The 24,798-nt window shown below is 30.4% G+C and overlaps 1 protein-coding gene and 3 long non-coding RNA genes across 4 annotated transcripts; 1 reads left to right on the forward strand and 3 right to left on the reverse strand.

The window, feature by feature from the left end:
* Positions 1-78: 78 nt before the first annotated feature.
* On the reverse strand, positions 79-1,154 carry LOC116406010. Its single transcript, XR_004219092.1, has 3 exons — positions 726-1,154; positions 361-470; positions 79-137 (listed from the first exon to the last, which is right to left on the reverse strand). It is a non-coding gene; the product is annotated as an uncharacterized LOC116406010 (long non-coding RNA).
* A 1,709-nt stretch (positions 1,155-2,863) lies between these two features.
* LOC116406011 lies at positions 2,864-4,223 on the reverse strand. The gene is made up of 2 exons (XR_004219093.1): positions 3,571-4,223; positions 2,864-3,132 (listed from the first exon to the last, which is right to left on the reverse strand). It is a non-coding gene; the product is annotated as an uncharacterized LOC116406011 (long non-coding RNA).
* A 1,517-nt stretch (positions 4,224-5,740) lies between these two features.
* On the reverse strand, positions 5,741-12,030 carry LOC116406003. Its single transcript, XM_031889713.1, has 3 exons — positions 11,852-12,030; positions 7,275-7,389; positions 5,741-6,178 (listed from the first exon to the last, which is right to left on the reverse strand). The coding sequence occupies exons 1-3, from the start codon at positions 11,959-11,961 to the stop codon at positions 6,038-6,040; spliced, it is 366 nt and encodes a 121-aa protein (XP_031745573.1). The 5' UTR covers positions 11,962-12,030; the 3' UTR covers positions 5,741-6,037.
* Positions 12,031-12,789: 759 nt separating this feature from the next.
* Positions 12,790-14,192, forward strand: LOC116406007. The gene is made up of 3 exons (XR_004219089.1): positions 12,790-12,944; positions 13,655-13,790; positions 13,862-14,192. It is a non-coding gene; the product is annotated as an uncharacterized LOC116406007 (long non-coding RNA).
* Positions 14,193-24,798: the final 10,606 nt, after the last annotated feature.

Below are 24,798 nucleotides of genomic sequence, written 5' to 3' on the forward strand. Positions count from 1 at the left end.
AAAGTTAGCCAGACAACCTGTTTGGACTACAAAGCCAGCAGATACGATTCCTCAAATTTGACCATTCACTCTCCATACTCCACAAGTCTTCAAGCACATGATGCTGCCTTCTTTCAGATGAGCAACATCATTCCGATCTTAACAGTCAGAAGAGCAAATCAAATCAATCCTAGCATATTCACAAATCACAACTAAAAAGTACAAACATTACAAAATAAAACATGCAGCGATATCAACAAGCATTCTGATAAATAATTAGCCAACTAATTGACATTACAAAATAAATAAAGAAAAAAATCATTGGAAAGATCACTGCTTAAATGAAATTTGAAATATCTCCCAATAGTTTTGATCGGTTACCCGAGTTGTGAGAGTGATCGGTTGATATTGCGTGCTTCCTTCAAGCGCTCCCCAGCTGCACCTGTTAGCTTCTGCCTCCGGAACCAGCTACTTAAACCATCTGCCAGTCTCTGCACAATAAAATGATTATGAGCCTAAATTTTACAAGTACCAGTCCGTTGAATATAGAAACGTGATACTCATGCTTTTCCATCCTAAACAACAGAACTATCTGCACTTCGATTTACAAATTCATTGCCTTTTTCCGACAGTGCTCACAACTGTTAGTTGTTACAGGTATACTTCTTTTATTTATTTATTTATTTATTTTTACTAAATTCAGTAATACCATATTCCAGATATTAGCAACATTATTTTAGCATTACCTTGGATCGGGATTGCAGGTAAAAGCAGTATGTGATAGCGAACTCTCAGGAACGGTCGGGTTAGAAGAGGGAGGCCTAGGTGGAAGCGGGCTCTTCAGGATTTGGAATCGAAAACCGATCTGAGGGTGGAGAATTTTCTTTGGAAGACTTGGGTTTCCGAGGGGGTCTGCGGCCCTTGATTTCGGCACCGTTAAGGCTAGAAGAAGAAGAAAGTGGTGGATCGACGAGATGGGTATGTCGCAAGATAGAGTTTCTTGGCTGCTTCACGTTAGAGAGGAAGAGCGAAATTTTGGAGGTATAGGAAGAGCGAAACGGAATTTGAGAGATAGGAAATCGCAGGGTTTGAGGAAGACGAAGAAGAGAAGGGGAGATGAGAGGCAGAGTAAACCGATGGAGAAGAAAAAGGGGAAAGAAATTTGAAATAAAAGAGACCGTTGAGGTTGAAGAAGAGGGAAAAGAAAATTGACCGTGGAGGAGAGAGTTTATTTAATTTTTGGATTAAATATTTTCTATGAAAATTAAAAAAGAAAAAGTTAAAAGGCAAATATTTTTACTTTTTTTTATTATTTATTCTATGAAAATTCAATAATAAAAAAGCATCTATATTTGCTTTTGGTATGGTTCACATTTTTATTTATTTGACAAAAATCTAACTAAATTATCATTCATTTTGACCTAATATTGCAAATATAAATTTATATTTTGCATCTTAACTACTCTTTGGCATTTATAATATCATTGTTCCACACCTCAATTTTTTTATTGTTGTCAAAAATAAACCTAATCCAAAATGAATTAGCAAATTAGGGAATAAATGTAATCATTGTTTTTGGGAGTTTGAGTTCGACCGTGATTATTGTTGAATAATTTTCACTTAGACATGCACATTTTGCTATTTTAGCAATTTAAATTTAAAATTTTCTTTTATCAAAAGTAAACCTCTTGTTTTAATGTTTTTCTGGTCATCCCTTTTAAATACAACTAATGACAAATGAATATAACAATTAAGAAATTCGTAGATATATAACAACATTTTAAACTAATTGCTGCAGTTATTTTAAATCACATATGTCATTCGCTTATAAGCCATAAGAGTCTATTAACGATATAAATCTATCACAAATATATTTTGCTACATTTACAATTTTTAAAAGATATTGTTATATACTTAATTATTATTCATAAAATTGCTAATCCATTATACTTACCCTAAGTTAAATGAATAATGTCAAAAGTAAGTTTACTACGAAGGTAATTTGTGTGACCCTTTTATCCTAACGTAGGAAGTTTGTTCCACTCCATACCATTATTGAACTAAGAAGATTAAGTGTGTATTAGTATGTTTAAACAAGTATAATTATAGCAAAATCTATGAGTGATATATTTATATTAGCAATACAATATGTGTTACATATGCAAATATTTTGTATCTAATCGTTGTATTTGCAATTAACTCCATTCAAATATACAAATATAAACATAACTCTTTAACCTGAGTTTAGCTAGGATCACAAACTACAAAAAGAAAGTATGGAACATATTTAATTTGTTTTTTTTTCTTTGAAGAAAATTTGGTGTGTAGCACATTATATATTTTTCTTTCCTTTAAAAAACAGTATTGATCTTATAATATACGGCCTTGCACAATGTATTCACCATAAAGATCATATAATTGTAGAGATGTATAGAAGGTCTGATAAACAACATAAACGAAAAGTTCTAATCCTTGAAATTGTAAACATTACCCATATCCTACAATAAAAGTCACATCAACTTGATATTTGTTGAAATTTAACAAAAATGAAAAGAAAGCAACGATAAACCAATGACGATGGAAGAAGATACAGTTTTCAAACACAACCAGCTATCCAAATTATTCATAATATGGTATTAGAAAATATATTGCAATTTGTAACCTCATAAGTTTATAAACAGAGTAAAAATTAAAGGAAATTTTTTTATCAAGCTTATATTAGGACTTTATACTACTTATATGTAATTCTTAAGTTTTCTTCTTTTAGCTATAAAAGACACAAATTAAGAAAAAAAATGACTTGATTGTCCATGTAAAGTTATGCCCCAACTTTTTTCTTCTAACTTAAGAAAAGGAACACCAACAAATATCTATCCCCATAAACTAAAAAGCATAGGAAAATGATAGTAAAAGTAAAATCAACTTTTTCTGTTATCTTTTTCCTTCATTCATTTACTTCTAATTGAAAATAAATCAAAAGTCTAAAACCGATCAAATTATTGAAAACGAAAAAACAAGAAACATAACAGTGTGGAGAGGTAGTTATTATCAAGTATTTGATTTTGTTTAATAGATTCCAGTTGTGACAACCACAACAATTGTATGCATGAAGTTCATCATTCAAACAGATTCTGACAACAAATTTCAACACATCTGCAAGGCGAAAGAAGATAGGAATTAGGATAACAAGGTAATTAGAACACTGAAATAAATTTTAAAAATAATTTTATTGCCGATTGCTACTATAAGCATAATTATCTGCTTGTATAGTTGTCTTGCATGATCTGACAAATACATTATGGTATTTGATATTCCATTCAGGTTGTATCTTGCATGTTACCAACAAAATCATGTGCTTAGTGATAAATTACTCTTAGACTGAGAAATACTCGAAAAAAAATCAAGAGTAACAACTCTTAGTTTCCCAGAAAAATTGAAACAAAATCATGACAAACCAACAACAAGAACTTCATAAACTTGTCTGATGAAAGCAACTCAAGAACAGTCTCAATGCAGATCATACATGAGTTCTTTGCTAAATATTTCCAAAGGCTAAAAAGAGTTAAGGAAAAAAAGAAAAACAATAATTACCTGTAATTTTCGTTGGTTCATGATCTTCTCTTGTCATTCCCTCACTTTAATCTCATAACTGAAAAGGAAAAGAGGAGGGAGGGGTGATTAAACTCATGCATGTACATAATGTCGAAACCAGCAAAATTACCACCCTATTAACTATGAAAGTCTGGTTGTGGTCGAAGTAGGGTGAAAGTCAGTGTAGATTAGAATAGATGTCACCGTGAAGCTCACTGTCGGTTGGGGGAGAACATAAAAATTGATTTTTTTCTTTTATAACAGGCTGACTGACCTACAGGCTGGGGTGAACTGGCTGGCAAGGAGGAAGTGACATGCTACCACTAGGTTGTGTTAGGTGTGAACAATGGACAATGGTGGCTAGAAGTGAGGGAAGGGCTTTGTCAAAGGGTCGTGCAGGGCTGAACTCCAACTGTCCAATATTAGTTTGTTCGCTTACTTTCTTTGTTTCACCCATATCAATGTCTGCAAAAATTCCCACAATATATAGAAATGGAAATAAAGATCCTTAAGTTCTTTGAGAAAAATCATAAATATAGCCACAAAATTTCTCCAATTATTTGTTACTTAAAAAAGTATAGAAATTGTCAACCAAGCTCAACTAACGCCTGTATGTATGTACTTAGAACCAAGAGGTCTCGGGTTTAAATCCCTCTACCCAAAATTTGTCATAAATCTCAACTTTTTTACAATCAATCCTAAAACTCTTTTTCTACCCCATTTTTGGCCTATTTTTGGCAATTCCCCAATACTATTATAGTTGTAGAATAAAAAATTTTAGATCAATCACGCATTATCGTTGAATTCAAGACTAATTAAAAATTGACATGTGTCCCAAATTAAAATTGAAAAAAAATATAAATTTGTTAATTTGGATGATACACATGTTTGGATCAAATTAATTATTTTAGTTTAATTAATATTATTTACTCGGTTAAGACTAAAATTCAATCGAGCCAAAAAAATAAATTTAATTTAGCTCTGGTCCATAAATCAACCAGACTCAAGTTCATAAAAGCCACTAAAGAACTCTATAGATACTGGAGTTCCTTTCATTTGAAGATACAAACTTTCTTTCAAGACTCCAACTTCAAGAACGTCACGTGCTCTGCTTCCTCAAATCAAGCATAAGCATCTAAGTGAGAGAGAATCAGGAGATCAAATGACTCATTGCATCAAATCAACATAAATACATTATTAATACAAGTTGGAGTTCACAAATTAAATTTCTCTATAAAGATCTCGTGTAAACCACAGTGAACCAAAAAGTGATTATAAACGAAATATTTCATTAATAAATTCAATCAAATAAAATGAAATACAGGAAAATTACAACTCTACTGAACTTGAGATGAATCCTCAAAATTCTAAGTCTTTTCCTTGGACGAATTCTCTAATCGTCCGTCAACACACACTTTTGTGGGATGAGAAATTTTAGAGCTACTATGCCTCCCTCATAGGAACTTTTGTACTTAAGATTAGCTACTGACTTGGAATGTTGCGGAAGACCTATGGAGTTGTTGTAAAATGGAAGAAATTGTGAGAAGATGGTGATGAATTTGACTATAGTTAGTTGTTCCCCGAAATGGAAGACTTGCTATATAATGTATTAATTGACTGTCTCGTTGTTGCTGTCCATTGTTATTTTGATAAAAGGTTTGCAGATGTAAATAATTTGTAAATTTATAGATCTAAGAATGTTATCATACACTTCATATTAGATAATAAAAATCACTTGACAATTTCTCAAACACCACACCGTCTACCGCCTCAAAGTTGAGTTATTGATCATGGTCAAGACAAAGAAAATAAGGATTGAGACCACACTTGCGAAGAAGAAAAATGTTGAGAGGAGAAAAAGATCATGCATGCAAATGGAAAAAAAAAAAAAAGAGAAAGTAGGAACTTTGTTTAGGTTCATCAAGAAGATAAATGGATATAAAGAAATAACCAAAATCATAACTTGAATTCTTTCTCATATTTGCAATAGTAGAAATCTGGAAGACACATTTGCAAAATATCTCAACTTATTTTGCTACCTATTACAATATTCCTAAACTTATTGTAAATGTACACAATTTTGTATCTGTGATCAGTTTCAAGAATCTCTCCCTAGAGAGAATAAGTTGCATCTTCTAAAAGTACTTGCTATGGCTCAACATCAACATACTTTAGGAAACTTTTCAATAGTTATTTACATAAAAGAAAACTAGAAGGTAAAATAGTAATGAATTTCTCCAACTGAATTTTGTTCGAGTTACAATAGTTGTATGTTTATGCGCATCTATATATATAATGCAATAATGTAAGACAACATGAGCATAATGTAATATGGAGAGCTGGAGGATCAAATAAAAATATAAGAAAATCAGATTATTATCTTTATGATAAAATAATTAGTACAACAAAAAACAAAATTAGACTTTACTAATTGCAGATCAAAAATTGCATCCGCGACGCTGGCAAATCAGAGTTGCATGGGAGTTGAATCCTTAACAATCTCATATAATGATATAATGTTTTCAATGCTCAATAGGCCAATGATGCACCATTCCAAGAGATCTGATTTCCTATTCTGGAGGACTTCTTGAAGAAAATGAATGTTATGCTGCAAGGAAGGTGCAAATTTATTAGAGAAGAATTAAACACTGTTCTATCTCAAGAAATATCATTTCCATAAAAGTAAAAGAACCTCCTTCCAGTGAGTATGATATAAGTGGAAGAATCTAGGTTAAAGATTTAAATAAGGAAATCACAATGAGAATGTTGATTATTTTTTCCTTAGCTCGGCTTTTGGAAAAGGAACACACACCACTCCCTGATTTCATTTGCATTATTTTGGGTCAGCTTCAGAATACACAAACTTCAGATGGACAGCACAAACACTTGGAAACAATTTAGCAGAACCAATTTCTTAAAGAAACATTCTAAACTAATTAAATAAAGAGAGTCCTCAAAACTTCACTCCTTGAAGAACTATGAATTGATTCTCCTACAATAGTAGCTAGCTTTTGATAGGACCACGTCCCTTCACCACGGATTAGAATATTGATGTCAATATTTTAATTTTTTTTATTCTTCTTCTTTAAAAAAAATAAACATTTAATTCTTGAACATTGGGATCTAAATGTCCAGGGATAATAATGCTCATACCCACGAAATAATATCCACCATCCAAACTGTTAAATAAAAAAATTCTTTTCCTAAAATTCTACCGAAGCAGTAGGAAAAGTTGTTATGTAACTTTTTCTAAATAAGTGAAGAAAGAGTGGACAAGAATATGATAAAACCAATAAAATTAATCAGAAGCTGCTAGTATCCATTTGATTTAATACGTTCCAATCCTTGAATTTAAAGCCTTGTACATGTGTGAATATTATGCATTAACGATTTAACGATTTTAAAATGAAATAAGAATGAAGGATTTAAATTCATTCACTTGTGAAAGTTGAGAGATTTAGTTAATACAACATTTAGTATAAATTGGTTTTCTTTCCCTTAAAAAGAATACTAAAGAAAATACGAAAGTTTTCACGAGGTTACACGTCCTCTCAACACATTTTCCATTGCATATAACCAAAAATAGATAATATTGCTTTCAAGTTGGCTATTGCCACGATATTTAAGAAGAACGTTCAAGAGAAGAGGCTCAACTATACGGAAAAAACCACTTTGAAGGAATGAATGGAATAGAATGAAATTACCTCCACAAACTTCAATTTGAAATCTAGATTCCCAAAGCGCTGGGTGACCTCGTACTCTTCCCGAAGGTACTCATATATTTGAGCATATTTTGCATCCCTCCACGCAATTTCTGATCTGAGTGGCAAAGGAAAAAGACATAAAAGAGCACTAAGATAACAAAATTCTACCAATTAAAGCAATATTATGATCGAATTTTCTATGCACGAATATTAATAATAATAAGAAGGTAAGAATGTATATATTTTTGTTTACTTATATCAAGCTTGAAAGGCAAACTTTTCTATGTTATGATCTTGGTTCTGTTAGGATGTCAAATACATTTCTGAACAATAGTATTATCCTGGCGCCAAGTACTGCGAAAACCACATAAGACGTAATCCAAGCTTTAAAGAGGCTCTAGATAAAATAAAAAGCAAAATGTATTTGATAGGCCACTGATTATACATCAGTATGCTCGCAGGGGCAAAAAGGGCAAAGAAGTAGTTATTATTGAGTTGGGAGAATCATCCAACAGTAAGAATGATTATCTTGGGTAGTTTTGGGCATTTATCTTGACTAGTTTCAGTCTTCAGGTGGTTAGTAGTTGGTTATGAAGGAAGTTATGTTACCGTTGCTATGTTATGTGTTTAAATAAGAAGTTAAGTTAGCAGATGGGTAGACAGTCTTTTAGTTTGAAGTGTTTGGGTTTCTCTCGTGTGGGAGGAATGGTCTATGTAATAGTAAATTATCTATAATAGAAGAACTTTACTTTAGTAACTATCATACTGGTATAAGAGCCCTCAACCTGGGGATGATAGGAAAGGTGGCACAGAAGAAAATTGAAGAACGGTTAGGCGTAACTGATTTTGAAATTGCCAGGATTTAAGTAGATGTTCAGAAGTTACCACAAATTGAAGAAACGCTGCTTGCACTTGCTTAAGATTGTTCAACGCTTTATCCTTATAGCACAGTTGGAACAACAACGAAGGAATGCAGATGACACTCAAACATTATTGGCTTCTCTAGTTTCTGGTGTTGGATTGTCAGATCGCCCTTCCAATTCGGAATCGAATGAGGAAATTAAGAATACGACAGTGGCAAACACAGTGGAACCTATTTATGGCTATAGGAGCAATGCATTCAGACAATAATGAGGGTGAACAGGATCATAGCAAATTAAACAAGTTTGAGATGTCAGTATTCAATGAATCCGATCGTTACTTACAAATCCATAAACTTACTGATTCCAAAAAATTAACAGTGACAGTCATTAGCTTCAAAGCAGCGGAGCATTAGCTTCGAAGCAGCGGCTCTCAATTGGTACCAAGCCACAGACAAACGAGAACCAATTTTGAATTGGAATGATATGAAACGAAGATTGTTGATCCGATTTGGCTCATCATGCCAAGGTTCAGTTTGTGGGCAATTTCTCATAATCAAGCAAGAAACAGTGGTGGAGGAATATTGCAGTCCGTTTTGATAGGTTAGTGGCTCCTTTACTCCAACTACCTACCAAAAAAATTAAAAAAAGAACGTGTCCTCTGCATGTCGTGTCCTATGCATGTTGTATCCTATATGTTAAAAAACTGGTGTGTCGTATCTCGTGTCGGTGTTCGTGCTTCTTAGGTTTTGAATTTAAAAACTCTTCTAAATAATTTTAAAAAAAGATTTCCTATTGTTCGGTTTTTCTCTGACTTACCAATTAAATTATTTGGTTGCACTACTTATGTTCATAATCCCAACTCTACTCGTACTTCACTTGATCCTAAAGCTGTTAAATGCATTTTTGTAGGCTGTCTCCTATAGGAAGGCTTACAAATGTTTTGACACTTCGACTAAAAGGTATTTTGAGAGTATGGATATGTCTGTTTTTGGAAAATCAACCTTTTTTTAGCCAAAATTCTCTTTAGAGGGAGTCCCCAACCTTAAGATAATTTTTGGGACACTTAACCTATCCCAAACACCATTGATTCCAAAGTTATGAGCTAACTCTTGACGTCAAGTGTGGAGAGTTCTTCAGGGGGAGAACCACTATAGACTGACTTGACAAGTAAAAACCTGAACTACAGCTTTATAATAAAAGAAACTTGACTCGAAGGAATTGAGAATGATCTATCACAAAACCAAACTAATACCCCGATAAATGATTATGAAGATCCAGGTAACATACATTCTCCTTTTACTTCGTCTAATTCTCCCCGTTCTTCTCATAATTCCTTGTCTAATGTCTCTGATCTTGATATTACAATTGCCAACAGGAAAGGTACCAGTAAATTTGTCAAATATCTCATTGCAAACTATCTTTCTTATCGTAAACTTTCACAATCATAAAGCCTTTACATCCAAAATAATCAACCTGTTTGTTCCGAGGAATATACAAGAGGTCCCAAATGAATTGAATTGGAAATTAGCAGTGATGGAAGAGATGAATTCTACATGGGATATACTTGAACTACGAAAAGAAAAGAAAACAGTTGGATGCAAGTGGATGTTTACGCTAAAATGTAAAGCTGATGGTAGTGTCGAGAGGTACAAGGTTGGATTGGTTGCTGAGGGGTTTACTCAAACCTATGGAGTTGATTATCAAGAAACATTTGCTACAGTTGTCAAAATCAATTCTATTAGAAATTTGTTGTCTGTTGTAGCTAACTTTGATTGGCCTCTTTATCAATTGGATGTTAAGAATGTCTTTCTCAATGGGGAACTGAAAGAAGAGGTAATTATGGACTTGCCACCTAGTTTTAAGGTAGATCTCGGGATTAACAAAGTTTGCAAGTTAAAGAGATCATTATACGGTCTCAAACAGTCTCCTAGAGCTTGATTTGAACGCTTGTATATTCCTTGGAACAAACAGTCTCCTAGAGCTTGATTTGATTCGAGAAAGTAGTCACGGGCTATGGATTCAGTCAAAGCCAAGTCGATCATATGATATTCTACAAACATACAGGAAATGACAAGGTTATGATTTTGATAGTTTAATTTGATGATATCGTTCTTACAAGCAATGATGAGACAGAACAAAGTTTCGTGAAGAAAAAGTTGGCAGATGATTTCCAGATCAAGGACCTAGGAACTTTAAAGTACTTCCTAGGCATGAAGTTTGCCAGGTCCAAAAGTGGCATTCTTTTCAAACAAAGGAAGAATATTATTGATCTGTTAAAAGAGACAGGTTTACTTGGTTGCAAGGTAGCAGAAACTCCCATTGAGCAGAATTTGAAATTGAAAGTTGCAACCAAGAATGAGATAAAGGAAAGAGAAAAGTACTAGAGACTTGTAGGAAGACTCATATATCTTTCCCACACGTCCTAACATTGCTTTTGCAATTAGTATCAAAAGTCAGTTCATGCATGCTCTTGGACCAACTCACTTTTATGCCGTTTATAGAATAGAATCCTAAGTATTTGAAAGGTACTTGAGGAAAAGACACATTGTTTCAAAGACATGATCATCTAATGTTAACGTTTACACTAATACTAATTGGGCAGGTTGCATGACTGAGATCTGGTTACTGCCCCTTCCTTGGAGGAAATCTTGCTACTTGGCAAAGTAAAAAACAGAGTGCTGTTGCAAGAAGTAGTGCAGAAGCAGAATTTAGAGCTTTAACCCAACGCATTTGTGAGTGTAAATGAATAAGATTGTTGGAAGAATTGGGATTCACTCAAACAATGCTCATGCAGTATCACGGCAGCAATTTCCATTGCCCACAATTCAGTCCTTTATAACAAGACGTAACATACTGAAGTCAATAAACACTTTATAAAGCAAAAGACCAATGTGGGAGTAATATGCATACCCTACCTTCCGACAACAGAACAAATTGCAGATGTGTTAACTAAAGGCCTTCCAAAGTGGCAATTCAACAAACTGATTGACAAGCTAGCAATGACTGATATCTTCAAACCAGCTTGAGGGGAAATGTTGATTATTTCCTTTATTGTATTATATTTTATTGTGTTGGTTGTATAATATTTGCCAAATTTATTTTTTCCTTTTTTGTAATGAGTTGTTTTATTTAAGTAAAATCTTTCTATTTGTGAAATAAACAAGAAATATATTATTTTAGCATAAATCAATGAAGTCTTAATTCCAAGCGATGTTTACTGGATTTTGTTTGCCTCTTTATTTGTTTTGAGGATCTTTTTTCTTCTACTTTGTTTGCTTATTGGTTTGTATTTTGAGTATATCTCTTTTCATTTCCCTACGTGATGGGAAACTTGTTTTCATTTCCTTATGTGATGGGAAACTTCCGCAAGGAAGTCTCTTACTGTGAGGAACCAGACTATTCCTATATCTGCACAATTCCGAGTAAACGATGTATAAGAATGCTTAACGACAGATGGTCTTCCTTTTTAAGAATGTCCTGCGTTGTGGGTGGTCTCTTATTCCGCCGCTTTCTAGAGCTATGCCGCTGCCATTACCCCTTGGATTGGCCATGAGACAAACATTTTAGTTTCTTCATTGCAAGTCTCTTTGCATTTCCTTAATGAACAGTTTTTTATATTGTATCCTTTTCAAAACAATAATAAATAAAATAAAAAGACAGCTATCTGTTTAGACCAATATACTATAAGTCCAATACCAACTATCGGGGTTTTACCTCTCAAAAAGACCAACTTTGAGAATTACATCTGCTAAATTTGAATTGGCCTTTCCAACAAGTTGAAGGAGCTTTTTCTTATCCATAGTGAATGTTCCTGTTTTCTCCATTTTACGATTTATATCTGCAAACTCTTCAACCAAACTATCAACCTGAAAAAGAAAAGAGAGAAAAGAAAAGGCATGTTTTGAGAACACAAATACAAGCACTAATTGGTGCTGAAGATTAAAATGCCAAACTCGGAGAATTAGTAACTTAGATATTTAATGAGCAAGCAGATCTCATAACCTCCGTCATTCCAGCTAAGTGACAAAAAATGTCAATTATGACACGATGATGGAAAAGTTGCAGGAAATTATGATGTCACCAATCATGCTTTAGGAATAGGTCTAGAAATAATATGAGTGGCCTACTAGGTTGTCCCAGGAGTAAATAAAAGAATGTGATAGACTGCCAATGATTGTTCACATAACCAGGCATTGTAATCCCATTTTTTTATTTTGCTTCCATACCAAATCGTAAAACCAAATTGTATTTATATGTTGTCTTGATCTTTTGGGATCATTCTTTGGATTGGAGTCCTTTATTGTAGGAAGGGTTGAACTCTCTTTTCTATTGTCGGGGATTGGGCTTCTTTTTTTCTCTTTTCTATCCTCTTGAGTGCCCTTCTATGTTCTTCATTTCTCTCCAAGAAATTGTGGTTTTGAATAAAGATTAAAGAAACAAAAAATTGATAAAAATCAGTTTGACAAAATGTAATTTTTAAAAAGAACATAAATAACAATTCTACAGACATTTCAAGAGCTCCCCATCTCTCCTAATCCTAACCAAAGATAATTCTTAGAGAGAACCTATTGGCACCTACTAACCAATATATACCCATCTACTAGGAACGGGTCTGGTTTCATTAAAAGATTATAGCAATGATTCTACAGTTTTGTATCCTATTTGACACCTTTAAGGATTATTTTGTGTGTTGTATTTTGTTTTTCATAGACACCTGTCTAATGAAGAGCTGTTACCTATAATTGGAAAAATTCACCCATCAGAGCATTACTATGCAAAACAACAGGCAGAATATATCATACAGCAGGTACTCATCCATAACGAATCTTAAAACCCATATGCAAGTCGATGAATTTTTTAGCTTTACTTTTACGATTGAGATATTGCTCGGATATTGTGGCACATATTAATGTCATCAACAAACATCTCATGATTCTTATGTATGGTTGTAGAAACAATTTACTCTTTCTTTTCCTCTATCAGTGAGAGCTTGCTGGGTTGTCCATGGATTGTTTTATACTCTGTACAGTTATTTTAATTTTTACTTGACCGACCACCCATCACATATAAGTAATATTGTGTAAAATTCATTTTACGAGTAGTAAAATCGGTCATATTAAAACGCAGTCATTACACCAATTGTTTTCTGTTTGCACTTTGTGGACTGAATGGTTATTCTCTTGGAAGTTCCTTTATCAGATTTCATTATGAATCTATTGCATCTGACTTTTAACTCAATAAACTGTAGCATAATTGTTAATGTTATTATGGTCCTCATTGATTTTAATAAGATAGACCAAGTGTTCTCTATCAGCCTCAGAACATAAGATATAGTATGACGTCATTTATCTTATCATTTTACATGGAAGAACTTTCTTGCAAATGTTTTCTAAATGAGAAAACATTACCATAAGGCATAAGATCTAGAATTAGACTAGGCCTGGAAAATATTTTCATCTTCCAGAGGGAGCAACTACATCTGTTGATTAACATCTTCATTCTGTCTTTATTTTACAGGCTGATGCAGATAAAGATGGACGTCTCACCTTGGCAGAAATGATCGATCATCCTTACGTATTTTACAGTGCCATTTTCAACGAAGATGATGAGGACGATTATGATTTCCACGATGAGTTTCGTTAAGTTTTTTCATGTATGGACACCTCCCTCTATCTAACAAACTTCCGCGGACAAGATCAGTCTTGATGTTTGTTGCTGTTGCAGGAATAGTCGAATAGTCAGATAGGATTAGCAGTAGAGAAAACGGAGTTCTTTCGCAGCATGGAATCGGGATACAGAGTTTGAAGTCTTAGGCAACAACTTGGAGGAGATCTCTCTGGCATGGTGGTCAGAACTGGGTTAAACTTCTTCAGCCATGGCTCGCCCATATGGTGGTATCCCTCTTTTTGTAGCATATGAAACCCCCATCTTGTCTAAGATAACAATGGTTTCACACCTTAGATTATAGACATTTATTTGCAAATAGTTTTGTTAAGTTCAATGTCCTTGGTATAGAATTACCATTTAATTGTTATTTGTTACTAATTTATTCTTCCTGGATAGAAAATTATCAATTATTCAATCATATTTATCTTTTGAGTATAGGGTTTTGAAAAGTGAGCTACAAACAGGTGTGTAATTTTAGATTTTGTTGCCTTTTCAAATATGATGTTGGATATGATATTTGGTTTAAGAATTTTTGGACCAAGTACAAATAATTGAATTTAGGACTAATTAAAAGTTGACATGTGTTGACATAAGGATGATGCCACGCATTTTCATCGTTGGTTCAAGTTAAAGTTAACTATTTTAGGTTCAATTAAATATTATTTATTTGTACAATTTTAGCCTAAGAGCTAAATATGACAAAAATTTATGTAATAAGGTTAACTTAGTTGGAGAGCTAAATATGACAAAAATATATGTGATTGGATCCATGAGTCTGATCCATGGATCAACAAAGTCCAAGCCCATAAGAGGACTATAAATAGAAGAGTCCTCCTCACCTGTGGAGATAGAAATTTTTACTCCATAGGGTTTAAAGAGAATTCTCCCAAGAACAAAATGGTTTATCAAAGTTAAGGCTTCTTGTCTAATTGATGAGCTTTGTCTGTAGACGACAACTACGCAAAATACGAAGATTGTACAACATTGAAATTGTCTACCCTCTTAAAATAGTTGTTTAAATATTCTTCAACAAGGAGTTAGGTTGTCTGCCTATCTTCGCAATTCTCGAAAGTATCGTCGTTATATTTTGTCTAAATCTTGAGATATATTTAAAAAGAGTGCACATGATCTTGTCTTGAATGTCCTCTCACATGCATAAAGCCGTTTTCTGAAGTATGTTTGAAACTATCTTTTCACCAACCCATGAGAAGGCACAGGGTGTCCTACCATCTGCTTCTTGGAAGTGTTTAAAGACAACTTAGAAATCTGGAGAAGAGCATGTGTGGATATGACATTCTCTGAAGTTTCTTTGGGGCACACATTTCCTTTAGATGGAGGATTCAAATTTTTAACATTTTTTTCATTCACTTTCATCTTACCACGTCGATTCTCCTCGAGGAGAGCACATGATTGTTCAGCTTGTTCAGCAACTAGTAGTTTTTAGGTACCAACTTCTTTAATGGCGAAATCCACAACATGAGGCCGTGTCAAAGATTCATCGTTGCATTGCTCAAGCTCTTGAAGATGATCATCTAAAGGTGACTATAGAAATAAGTAATGAATAAATCATCCACTAATAATAATAATAATAATAATAATAATAATAATAATAATAATAATAATAATAATAAATAATAATAATAATAATAATAATAATAATAATAATAATAAATAATAATAATAATAATAATAATAATAATAATAATAATAATAAAAATAATAATAATAATAATAATAATAATAATAATAATAATAATAATAAATAATAATAATAATAATAATAATAATAATAATAATAATAATAAATAATAATAATAATAATAATAATAATAATAATAATAATAATAATAATAATAATAATAATAATAATAATAATAATAATAATAATAATAATAATAATAATAATAAATAATAATAATAATAATAATAATAATAATAATAATAATAATAATAATAATAATAATAATAATAATAATAATAATAATAATAATAATAATAATAATAATAATAATAATAATAATAATAATAATAATAATAATAATAATAATAATAATAATAATAATAATAATAATAATAATAATAATAAAATAATAATAATAATAATAATAATAATAATAATAATAATAATAATAATAATAATAATAATAATAATAATAATAATAATAAATAATAATAATAATAATAATAATAATAATATAATAATAATAATAATAATAATAATAATAATAATAATAATAATAATAATAATAATAATAATAATAATAATAATAATAATAATAATAATAATAATAATAATAATAATAATAATAATAATAATATAATAATAATAATAATAATAATAATAATAATAATAATAATAATAATAATAATAATAATAATAATAATAATAATAATAATAATAATAATAATAATAATAATAATAATAATAATAATAATAATAATAATAATAATAATAATAATAATAATAATAATAATAATAATAATAATAATAATAATATAATAATAATAATAATAATAATAATAATAATAATAATAATAATAATAATAATAATAATAATAATAATAATAATAATAATAATAATAATATAATAATAATAATAATAATAATAATAATAATAATAATAATAATAATAATAATAATAATAATAATAATAATAAATAATAATAATAATAATAATAATAATAATAATAATAATAATAATAATAAATAATAAATAATAATAATATATATAATATATAATAATAATAATAATAATAATAATAATAATAATAATAATAATAATAATAATATAATAATAATAATAATAATAATAATAATAATAATAATAATAATAATAATAATAATAATAATAATAATAATAATAATAATAATAATATAATAATAATAATAATATAATAATAATAATAATAATAATAATAATAATAATAATAATAATAATATAATAATAATAATAATAATAATTAATAATAATAATAATAATATAATAATAATAATAATAATAATAATAATAATAATAATAATAATAATAATATAATAATAGATAATAATAATATGTGAACTAGTAGTGTCGAAACTTTAGGAATTTTCAGAGCACTCAAACCCTTTCCATAGAAATCATCACCTAATGCCTTTGCTTTCTTCGAAGGTCTCTTGCAATGACGATCACTTTGCTACCATCACTTTCATCTCTAAGCTCCTTGGCCTCCTTTTGGAGGGTAGGAGCCATTGCTTTAACCAAATGAATATGTTTACCACCTAGGTTACTCCCTCAATTCTTGAGTAGTTTGGGTGCTCACCAAATGGTGTCTATTATCCTTAAAATATGTCTTGTGCTTTGTTGTCCACCAATTTCTAAATCGTGTTGTCACATGCTTGCAAGACTCTAACGTATGGGCAAGCAAGAACAACCCAAATAAAGATTTGCACCTCGTGCATATCTCCACCGATATAATGTGTTATTTGGTGTAATCACAAGTGACATTTCCTCTATATCATTAGGTATATCTTGGTAAAAGCCAAACTACTCTTGAAACTGATATGGACTCTATGATTGCACAGTTCAAACATTTCCACAGCGAGATAATAAGTAGCATCAGCGCATACTTACAAGATAGGAAGACTGAAGGAATGATGAGTCATTAATATCAACCATGCGTTCATGCTTATCGGTTTTGAAGGTTTGCAGGCCATTGAATTCTTGAACCATTGTGGATAAGTTCTAGCGCCTCATATTCTCCAAAATAAATAGACATATCTTCGTCAGAAAAGTTAGCCAATTTGGGACCCGAAACTTCTGTTGGTAGAGGGTAATGCGTGCCAAAATAATTGAAAATTTATGTTGATTCAAAGAAATTAATGGTGGAAAAAATTATGGATTACTGGTGGATTCAAGAACTGTAACTAGTCAGGTCGAGGAAATCCAAGTAAATCCATGCTGAGAATATGACCTTAAGTGAATCTTTTTAGGTATCAACAATAATTGAAAAATTGTCACTCTCATGGAGAGATTTGAAAAATTATCTCAAACATAAACGCAAAGAGATAAAACTTGAGAAACTTGTGGATCGGCTTGGGACTAAAGACAATAATAGAAAGGCAGAAAAGTGTGTATTTTGGATAGTACAATAGATCCCAAGGCGAACACCGTGAAAAATAAACAACAATGTAACAAAGAAAAGAAAGTTTTTTTGGTGAAGGTTTGAATACAAAACCTTTTATTTGTTTGATTGTAATAGAAGAATTTTCTGATGCCTTGTCAATTTTCAAAAGTCCTAAAAATAGTGTTCAAATTTTAAAACGACACCAAGTTTTAGCAATTCCTTGTAAAAATACTCGTAAATTTTAAAAATGTGTGAATACCTCAATCACCCTCCTCTTCTCTTCCCCTTTTCTACTTCAATGTACAACTAAACTCTTCTCTATTTGTTCTTGACTCGACGTCAATACCCTTTCGTCTTTCATCTCCCTCTTCTTATTTATATTGATATATTATATTAGTGCTTCATGTTACCCTAAACCAAGCAAGGTTTAGAGAAAGGGAAATAGAATTTGTTTTGGGAAAAGGGAAAAAAAGAAAAAGGTAAAAGAATTGAAATGATAAAAGGTAGAGAAAAAGGATTTGTACAAGTTGTTAGAAAAAAGAGAGAAAAAAAAAAGGGAAGTTGGGAAGTTGGGAGGTTGAGGTTGAGGTTGAGGGGACCAATTATGGGAAGTATGTGATGGGCAATACACAAAGAAAAAGGCAGCCTTTATTGATGTGCCTTTCTCATCATCATCTCACAAAGCTCATCCAATTCAATATATGAAGATTAAATTACCATTGCTTCTTGTTACTGTTACCATTCTCTCATCACTATTTGACAATAAATGCAATTAAATTTACAACACTAACAAAATTCATAAAAGAAAGGTAGAAATAATAACAATGTAAATAAATAAATAATTGAATTAAAAATGCGGCTAAATTTAGAGAAAGAGAGAGTTACTTAATATTGACATATAAAACACAAAGTTCAATTATATGTTAACTTTGAAAACAATGTTCAATATTGTGTCAATGCTATGTTAGACATTGTTGAAAAGTTAAAAAACCTATTTCATATAAAGGTGAAAGATGATATTTATAATCATATATAGATATGGGATGTAATGGTTTTGGTTAAACTTATAATTTAACAAAAGAGAGATAAAGGATAAGAAATCACTATCCTCACCTATAAACATCTCTATTACACAAAAGAAAAAGAAAAGAAAAGGGAAGTAATTGTTGTGATTGATGAAGTCATGAATGCACAAGTCCATACAAATTGACTTTAGTACAGTTTGAAAGTATAGCTCAAGTTTGAAAGTATAGCTCAAGTTTGAAAGTATAGCTCAAGTTTGAAAGTATAGCTTTGGCATCATTGCTATTAGAATGGGGAGCCAAAAGGACAAATAATATGTTGGTACAACAAATATATAATATCTCCTCCACTCCTAACTTTTTGTCCATTTCATTTTTGAACTATCCAACTTTAATCTTACCTTTTATCTATAATCATCTAACACACTTCTTCTTTAAGCTCTCATAAACCCATTTTTATTAGTGTTGCAATCATTGCTTTTAATAGAAATAGAAGTATCAACATTTCAATTTAGAGTAGTTGTTAATGCTTAATGCTTTTTTTTTCTTTTTTTATAAAATAATTCATGGAAGACGAATATGAGGAGTGATTCATATGGATGTAACATCATTTGAATGCCTATCTAATAAAAATGACTAGAGTTTTAGAAGTGACTCAAAAATGAACTTCTGCTTGCACTAGCATCTTGTGAATTTACTAATTCATCCTTATAAATTTGCAGTACACTTATAATTGAAAAACGCTAATTGATGCACGATCTATTGTACTTAATGCTCGATACTTGATGTTCTATGCTTTATATTATATTCTCTATGTTATATTTTAGATACTAGATACTAGATACTAGATACTCACTCGATGCTTTAATGCTCACTCTTCAATACTTGATGTTCTACGTTTTATTTATGTTATATATATGTTTATCACTTGATGCTCTATACTTGAAAAAAAAAAAAAAAAGCAAAAAAGAAGAAAAAAAAAGCATTTAAAGTTAAAAGTGATAATTTTAGATATTTTAATTGGTTTTAAAAAAGTATGAGATATTTTATTTGAGGTGATATATGCAAAAATTTCAAATAAGGGTGTAAAACTTTATAGCTATATTTGCATTTAGAATAAATATTTTATAAGGTTATTTATCATAAGACAACAATAAAATTGTGAGAGGTTGGATTTCAAAACTTTTACAAATTTAGGAACATTTTCATTTAATACTTCTATTCATTTGACAATATTTATAGTGTTATATCATTTAAAATAATTTATATTATTCAAAATCAATTATTTTGCTTTCGATGCCTTTAAAAATAGCAATTGATAAAATATTTACAAAATTAAATTTGCTAATTTTGTTGATGGAATTGAGTTGGTTATTTTACCAACTTACTCCAACTCTCTCCAATTCTTCGTCCATTCAATGTTTTAAATGGTTTCCCCCATTGGCCCTCCATTAACAATTACCACTACCACACTTTGGTGACATACTCCGACAACTTTGAGCTTATATGACCAACTTTGATGATCACCTTCACACAAGCAATTTCAGTGACATACTTCGACTTCTACCTTCGTGTCGCCAATTTCATCAACCAACTTGGGGCTCCGCTAACCACCTCCGACCAAAATCCTAGTCACTAACTCTAATGACTACCTTTGCACAAGCAACTCCATTGACATATTTTGAGCAGCCCACCTTTAGGTGACCAACTCTAGGCTCCAATAACCACCTCTAACCACAAACTTCGATGAATATCACTTTGGATGATCAACTTCAATGACAACCATCTCTGGCAACCAACACTAACATATAATCAAGCGACCAACTTCGATGAAGGCCACCTATAATGAGACCGTTAGTGATAACTCTATTTTTTGTGAACACGTAAATAGACGTTTGCACATTTCCTCCAACTAGTGGACAAACAACGAAACATAGATAGGAATTGTTCTCTTTTTAGCTAACATTTATGATGGAGTTAAAATTAAGTGAGAGTTCAAAATTGAAGGTTAGGGAGTAGAGAAAAATGTTCATTTTATTGAAATATAAGGTGTCAAAGTATGATATATGTTTACTTGGTAGAAGTTTTGTTAGATTTGAAGGAATAGAAGAAAAAAAAGCATTTTTTAGTAATTTTTTTTTTTATAGAAAAAGTAGTGTACATTTGGAGGAAAAAAAAAAAAAAAACTCAATACAAACTCAATTATGTTTTAGAAAAAACGCACCACATATACGTCAACATAACTTTACACAAACTTTTAACTTAGCTCAACTCACTACTCCAAAGATCCAAACACAGACATTCTAACTTTCCAAATAATAATTACCAACCTAACTTAACTATGCACAGTCAACTAACATCTCGTTAAAGCTTTGTTTGAAGCCTCAGAATTCTGAGTGATTTTATTTTATAACAGATTTCAAATAAATTTCGTTGTTTGTTATCACATAAAAGAGAAGGATTTTAAAATTTGAAATGATTTCAAATCATGTTTTTATTTGAAAATTTTTCTTGCCAAAATAATCGGTTTTTGTAGGATTTTATAGGGTTTAGAGTAAATTATATAATTGACCTCGTCATTTTCTAATTTTCAAGTAACAATCATAGATAAAAGTCTAATTTAGTGAATTCTTAACTTTTTTTTTTTTTTCAATTACCATCCACATATGAAATTTTAAATAGGTTTTCTTTTTTAAAAAATCTAATAAACTAGCAAAATATTACACTGTATTGGACAATTTTGAAAACGAAAAAAGCTTGCAAGCCCACAATAGAAAATACAAAAAATATCCCAGTCAAACACGTGATTAATTGGTCAGTCACATACTCGCGTGTAATTTTTCTTCTACGATCATGATATGCAATCACGTAGAAAATGATATACAATCGTATAGTTTTTTCTAACGAACATAAAAATGCTTCAAATCTAAACGAATGTGTTGACCACACTTTATGATCGTGTTGACTATGTAAACAATCATTTAGATCATATCCACATGATTTTATAGTTTTTTTTAAACGATGGAAAAATGATTTAAAACCTAAACGATTGTGTTGACCATGCTAAATACGATTTTGTTGACTAGGTAAGAGATTGTTTAGATCATATAAAAATGATATTCATACGACTTTGATGTTTTGGAAGAGGATCTAGAAGAAAGAGAAGATGAAAAAAATAGAAGAAAAGAATATGAATAAAGTAGAAGAAAATTTGGAAAAAGAGTCGAAGAAATCTAAAAGAAAATATGGATATTGCAAAGAATAAGAAAGAAAAATGACAAATTGTCCGTAATATCAAAGACAAACTTGAAATTTATGAAAATATTTCACCGACTTTATGAACTTTTTGTTTTTGTTACACGGACCGTAAATATTTTGGTATTTTGTTACATTTATAAAAATTAACATTTTAAATATAGTTATATAAACAATTTCTCATTTAAAAAAAAAATAATTATTTTTTAATATTTGTGTTTGAAAACTTTCCTACATTTTGAACCTTTGAAAATGCTCCAATGTTTTATTTCATTAATTTTTCTCCTAAAAGAGTTGTTTTCAAATATGACAAAATGAACAACTTTTTTACAAATATAACTATGACACGATCGCAATAACTCTTCTGTGACACGATCGCTAACTCTGTCATAGTCTGTCACTGATAAAGAAAAAATATAATATTTTGGTGTAATTGTAAATAATTATTTTAGTAATTTTATAATTTAAAACAAAATGCTAGTACTTTATTCCCTTACAAACATAACATAAATTTAATTATCATCTTTTTTTGTTTTTATTTAAGTTGTTATATTTGGAAACATAATTTTATAATTTTATGTTATGCTACTCATGTGTGGATATCTCTAAAAAAAATGTGATATTGATTTTGTTGTAAAAACTAATTGGAACACCTATCTCAGAAATACAATATTCAACAAGAAAATAACAAAGATAAAGATGAAAAATCTCAAAATTTCACACTTTCTCCACACGTTATTGGAATTCCTCGGTGTCCATTAAAATTGACAAAATCCAACTATTTATAGGTAATTTGACAAGCATGAGGTGAATTACATAGTTAAGGGTGGACATGTGGCTATGGACACTGACCATACTTACGAGTATAATATTTATAATAATTTAATAATTTTTTTAAAAAAATATTTTTCAATATTATTTATTGGTCCTTGTATTATTATTATTATTTTGAAAGAGACTATGTTCTCTTCAATCTTTAATTTTCTTTCTCTACTTTAAATATACAATTATATATTTGCCACCTCCATACCGATCAAATATTCCTGAAATATTGATTTTATATGATACATAAATATAATTCGGTAATTCTAAAATCATTTTTGGAACAAAATTAATTTTAAACATTTGAAAATCATTTTTCAGAAATCAATTTTACTTAAAATCTTTTTTCTAAAATTACTACTCCCACTATTACTCACAAATACATCCTAATGAGAATAGTTGAAGTTATAACAAATTCCAAATTAGAGAAGAATGAAGAAATAGAGATTATGTTATAACTTTTGATTTTATTTTTCTTCTTCTCAAACTTAGGATAAAATTCCAATAATGTAGCTTATGGCATAAACAATATTAATAGGGTATTTACTATATAGATTTATTAAATAAATAATGTTGACTGAATTAAAGTTTTTGACTAATAGTTATAACATATTAACCTTACTTTAAAAAATATTAAAGATAAACAACTAAATAAGCATATTATAAAAATTGAAACTTTTTAGAGTTGAAAGAATCTAAATAGATTCTTAAACAAAAAAGTTCAAATCTATATAGAAAATATATAGTTAATGTTTATACAAACATGAGGAGACCTTCTTTTTTTCATTTTTTTTTTCTTTCTATTTTACTATTTTTAACCATTTTTCCATCGCATTAATCTATTTGTTTCATTTTTACACCTAAATGTTTAAAAGAATTTCAACAATTTTTGTAAATGCTTTTTTTTTTTTAATTTAATTTATCAATGCCTTTTACAATATGTCAAAAAGGTTATGATCAGAATACATCCAACTTTTAGAAACATAAAATAAAATCTGAAAAACATATAATTTTATTTATTATTTTTGTTTTCTTTGGTAGAAACAACTTTAATTAATTTATTCCACACAATCTGTAAAAATTGAGTGAGGATATGAAATTGTTAATACACAGGATGGGAGTGATGGGAAGTGCTTCAAAAGGATCCACGTCTAGTGAAAGAATGATTACGGACAAGGGAAAGGGAATAATGAATGAGGAACAAGTTCAAGAAGAAAAAAGTGAACAAAAAACTAACCCGGTGGTGGATGAGGAAGTTGGAGTACCATGTGCACCAAATATCCGTGAGATACCCCTTTTTGACATGAGGCTACGAAAACTGGAGGTGTCGATATTTAAAGGGGAGGAAGAAGAGAATGTGGATGGATAGCTACAACGTGTGGAGCGCTATTTTGTGGTGAATATCTGACGGAGAGAGATAAGTTGGATGCGGCGGTCCTGTGCTTGGAGGGGGAAGCTTTGGACTGGTATCAATGGAAGGAGGATAGAAAGAAAATCGGCAGCTGGACAGAATTCCGATAGCTTCTGTGGGCCAGATTCAAAGCGTCCGACCAAGGAGATAAACACGCAAGGTTGATGAAATTACAGCAGGAGACCACCGTGAGGGATTACCGGCGGCGATTTGAACAATTTTCGGTCGGCCTTAAAGATATGAGTGATGCAGCCCTAGAAAGTAAGTTTGTGTCTGGGCTGAAGGAAGAGATCCAAAAATTGAATCCAGTGGGCCTAGAGGCTAAAATGTTAATGGCCCAAATAATTGAGAAGATGATCGAGTGGTTCAATTGAAGAGAATTC

This window comes from Cucumis sativus, unplaced genomic scaffold (assembly GCF_000004075.3).
Source record: "Cucumis sativus cultivar 9930 unplaced genomic scaffold, Cucumber_9930_V3 scaffold54, whole genome shotgun sequence".
Lineage (NCBI taxonomy): Eukaryota > Viridiplantae > Streptophyta > Magnoliopsida > Cucurbitales > Cucurbitaceae > Cucumis > Cucumis sativus.

What these genes read in the sequence shown, in the direction of transcription:
- LOC116406003 (XM_031889713.1), bottom strand. Translation starts at nt 11,961, where the DNA reads ATGGAGAAAACAGGAACATTCACTATGGATAAGAAAAAGCTCCTTCAA. An exon ending in AAAGTTGGTCTTTTTGAGAG is followed by an intron (nt 7,390 to 11,851) that starts GTAAAACCCCGA and finishes TTTGCCACTCAG; the next exon opens with ATCAGAAATTGCGTGGAGGG. An exon ending in TCAAATTGAAGTTTGTGGAG is followed by an intron (nt 6,179 to 7,274) that starts GTAATTTCATTC and finishes CCTTCCTTGCAG; the next exon opens with CATAACATTCATTTTCTTCA.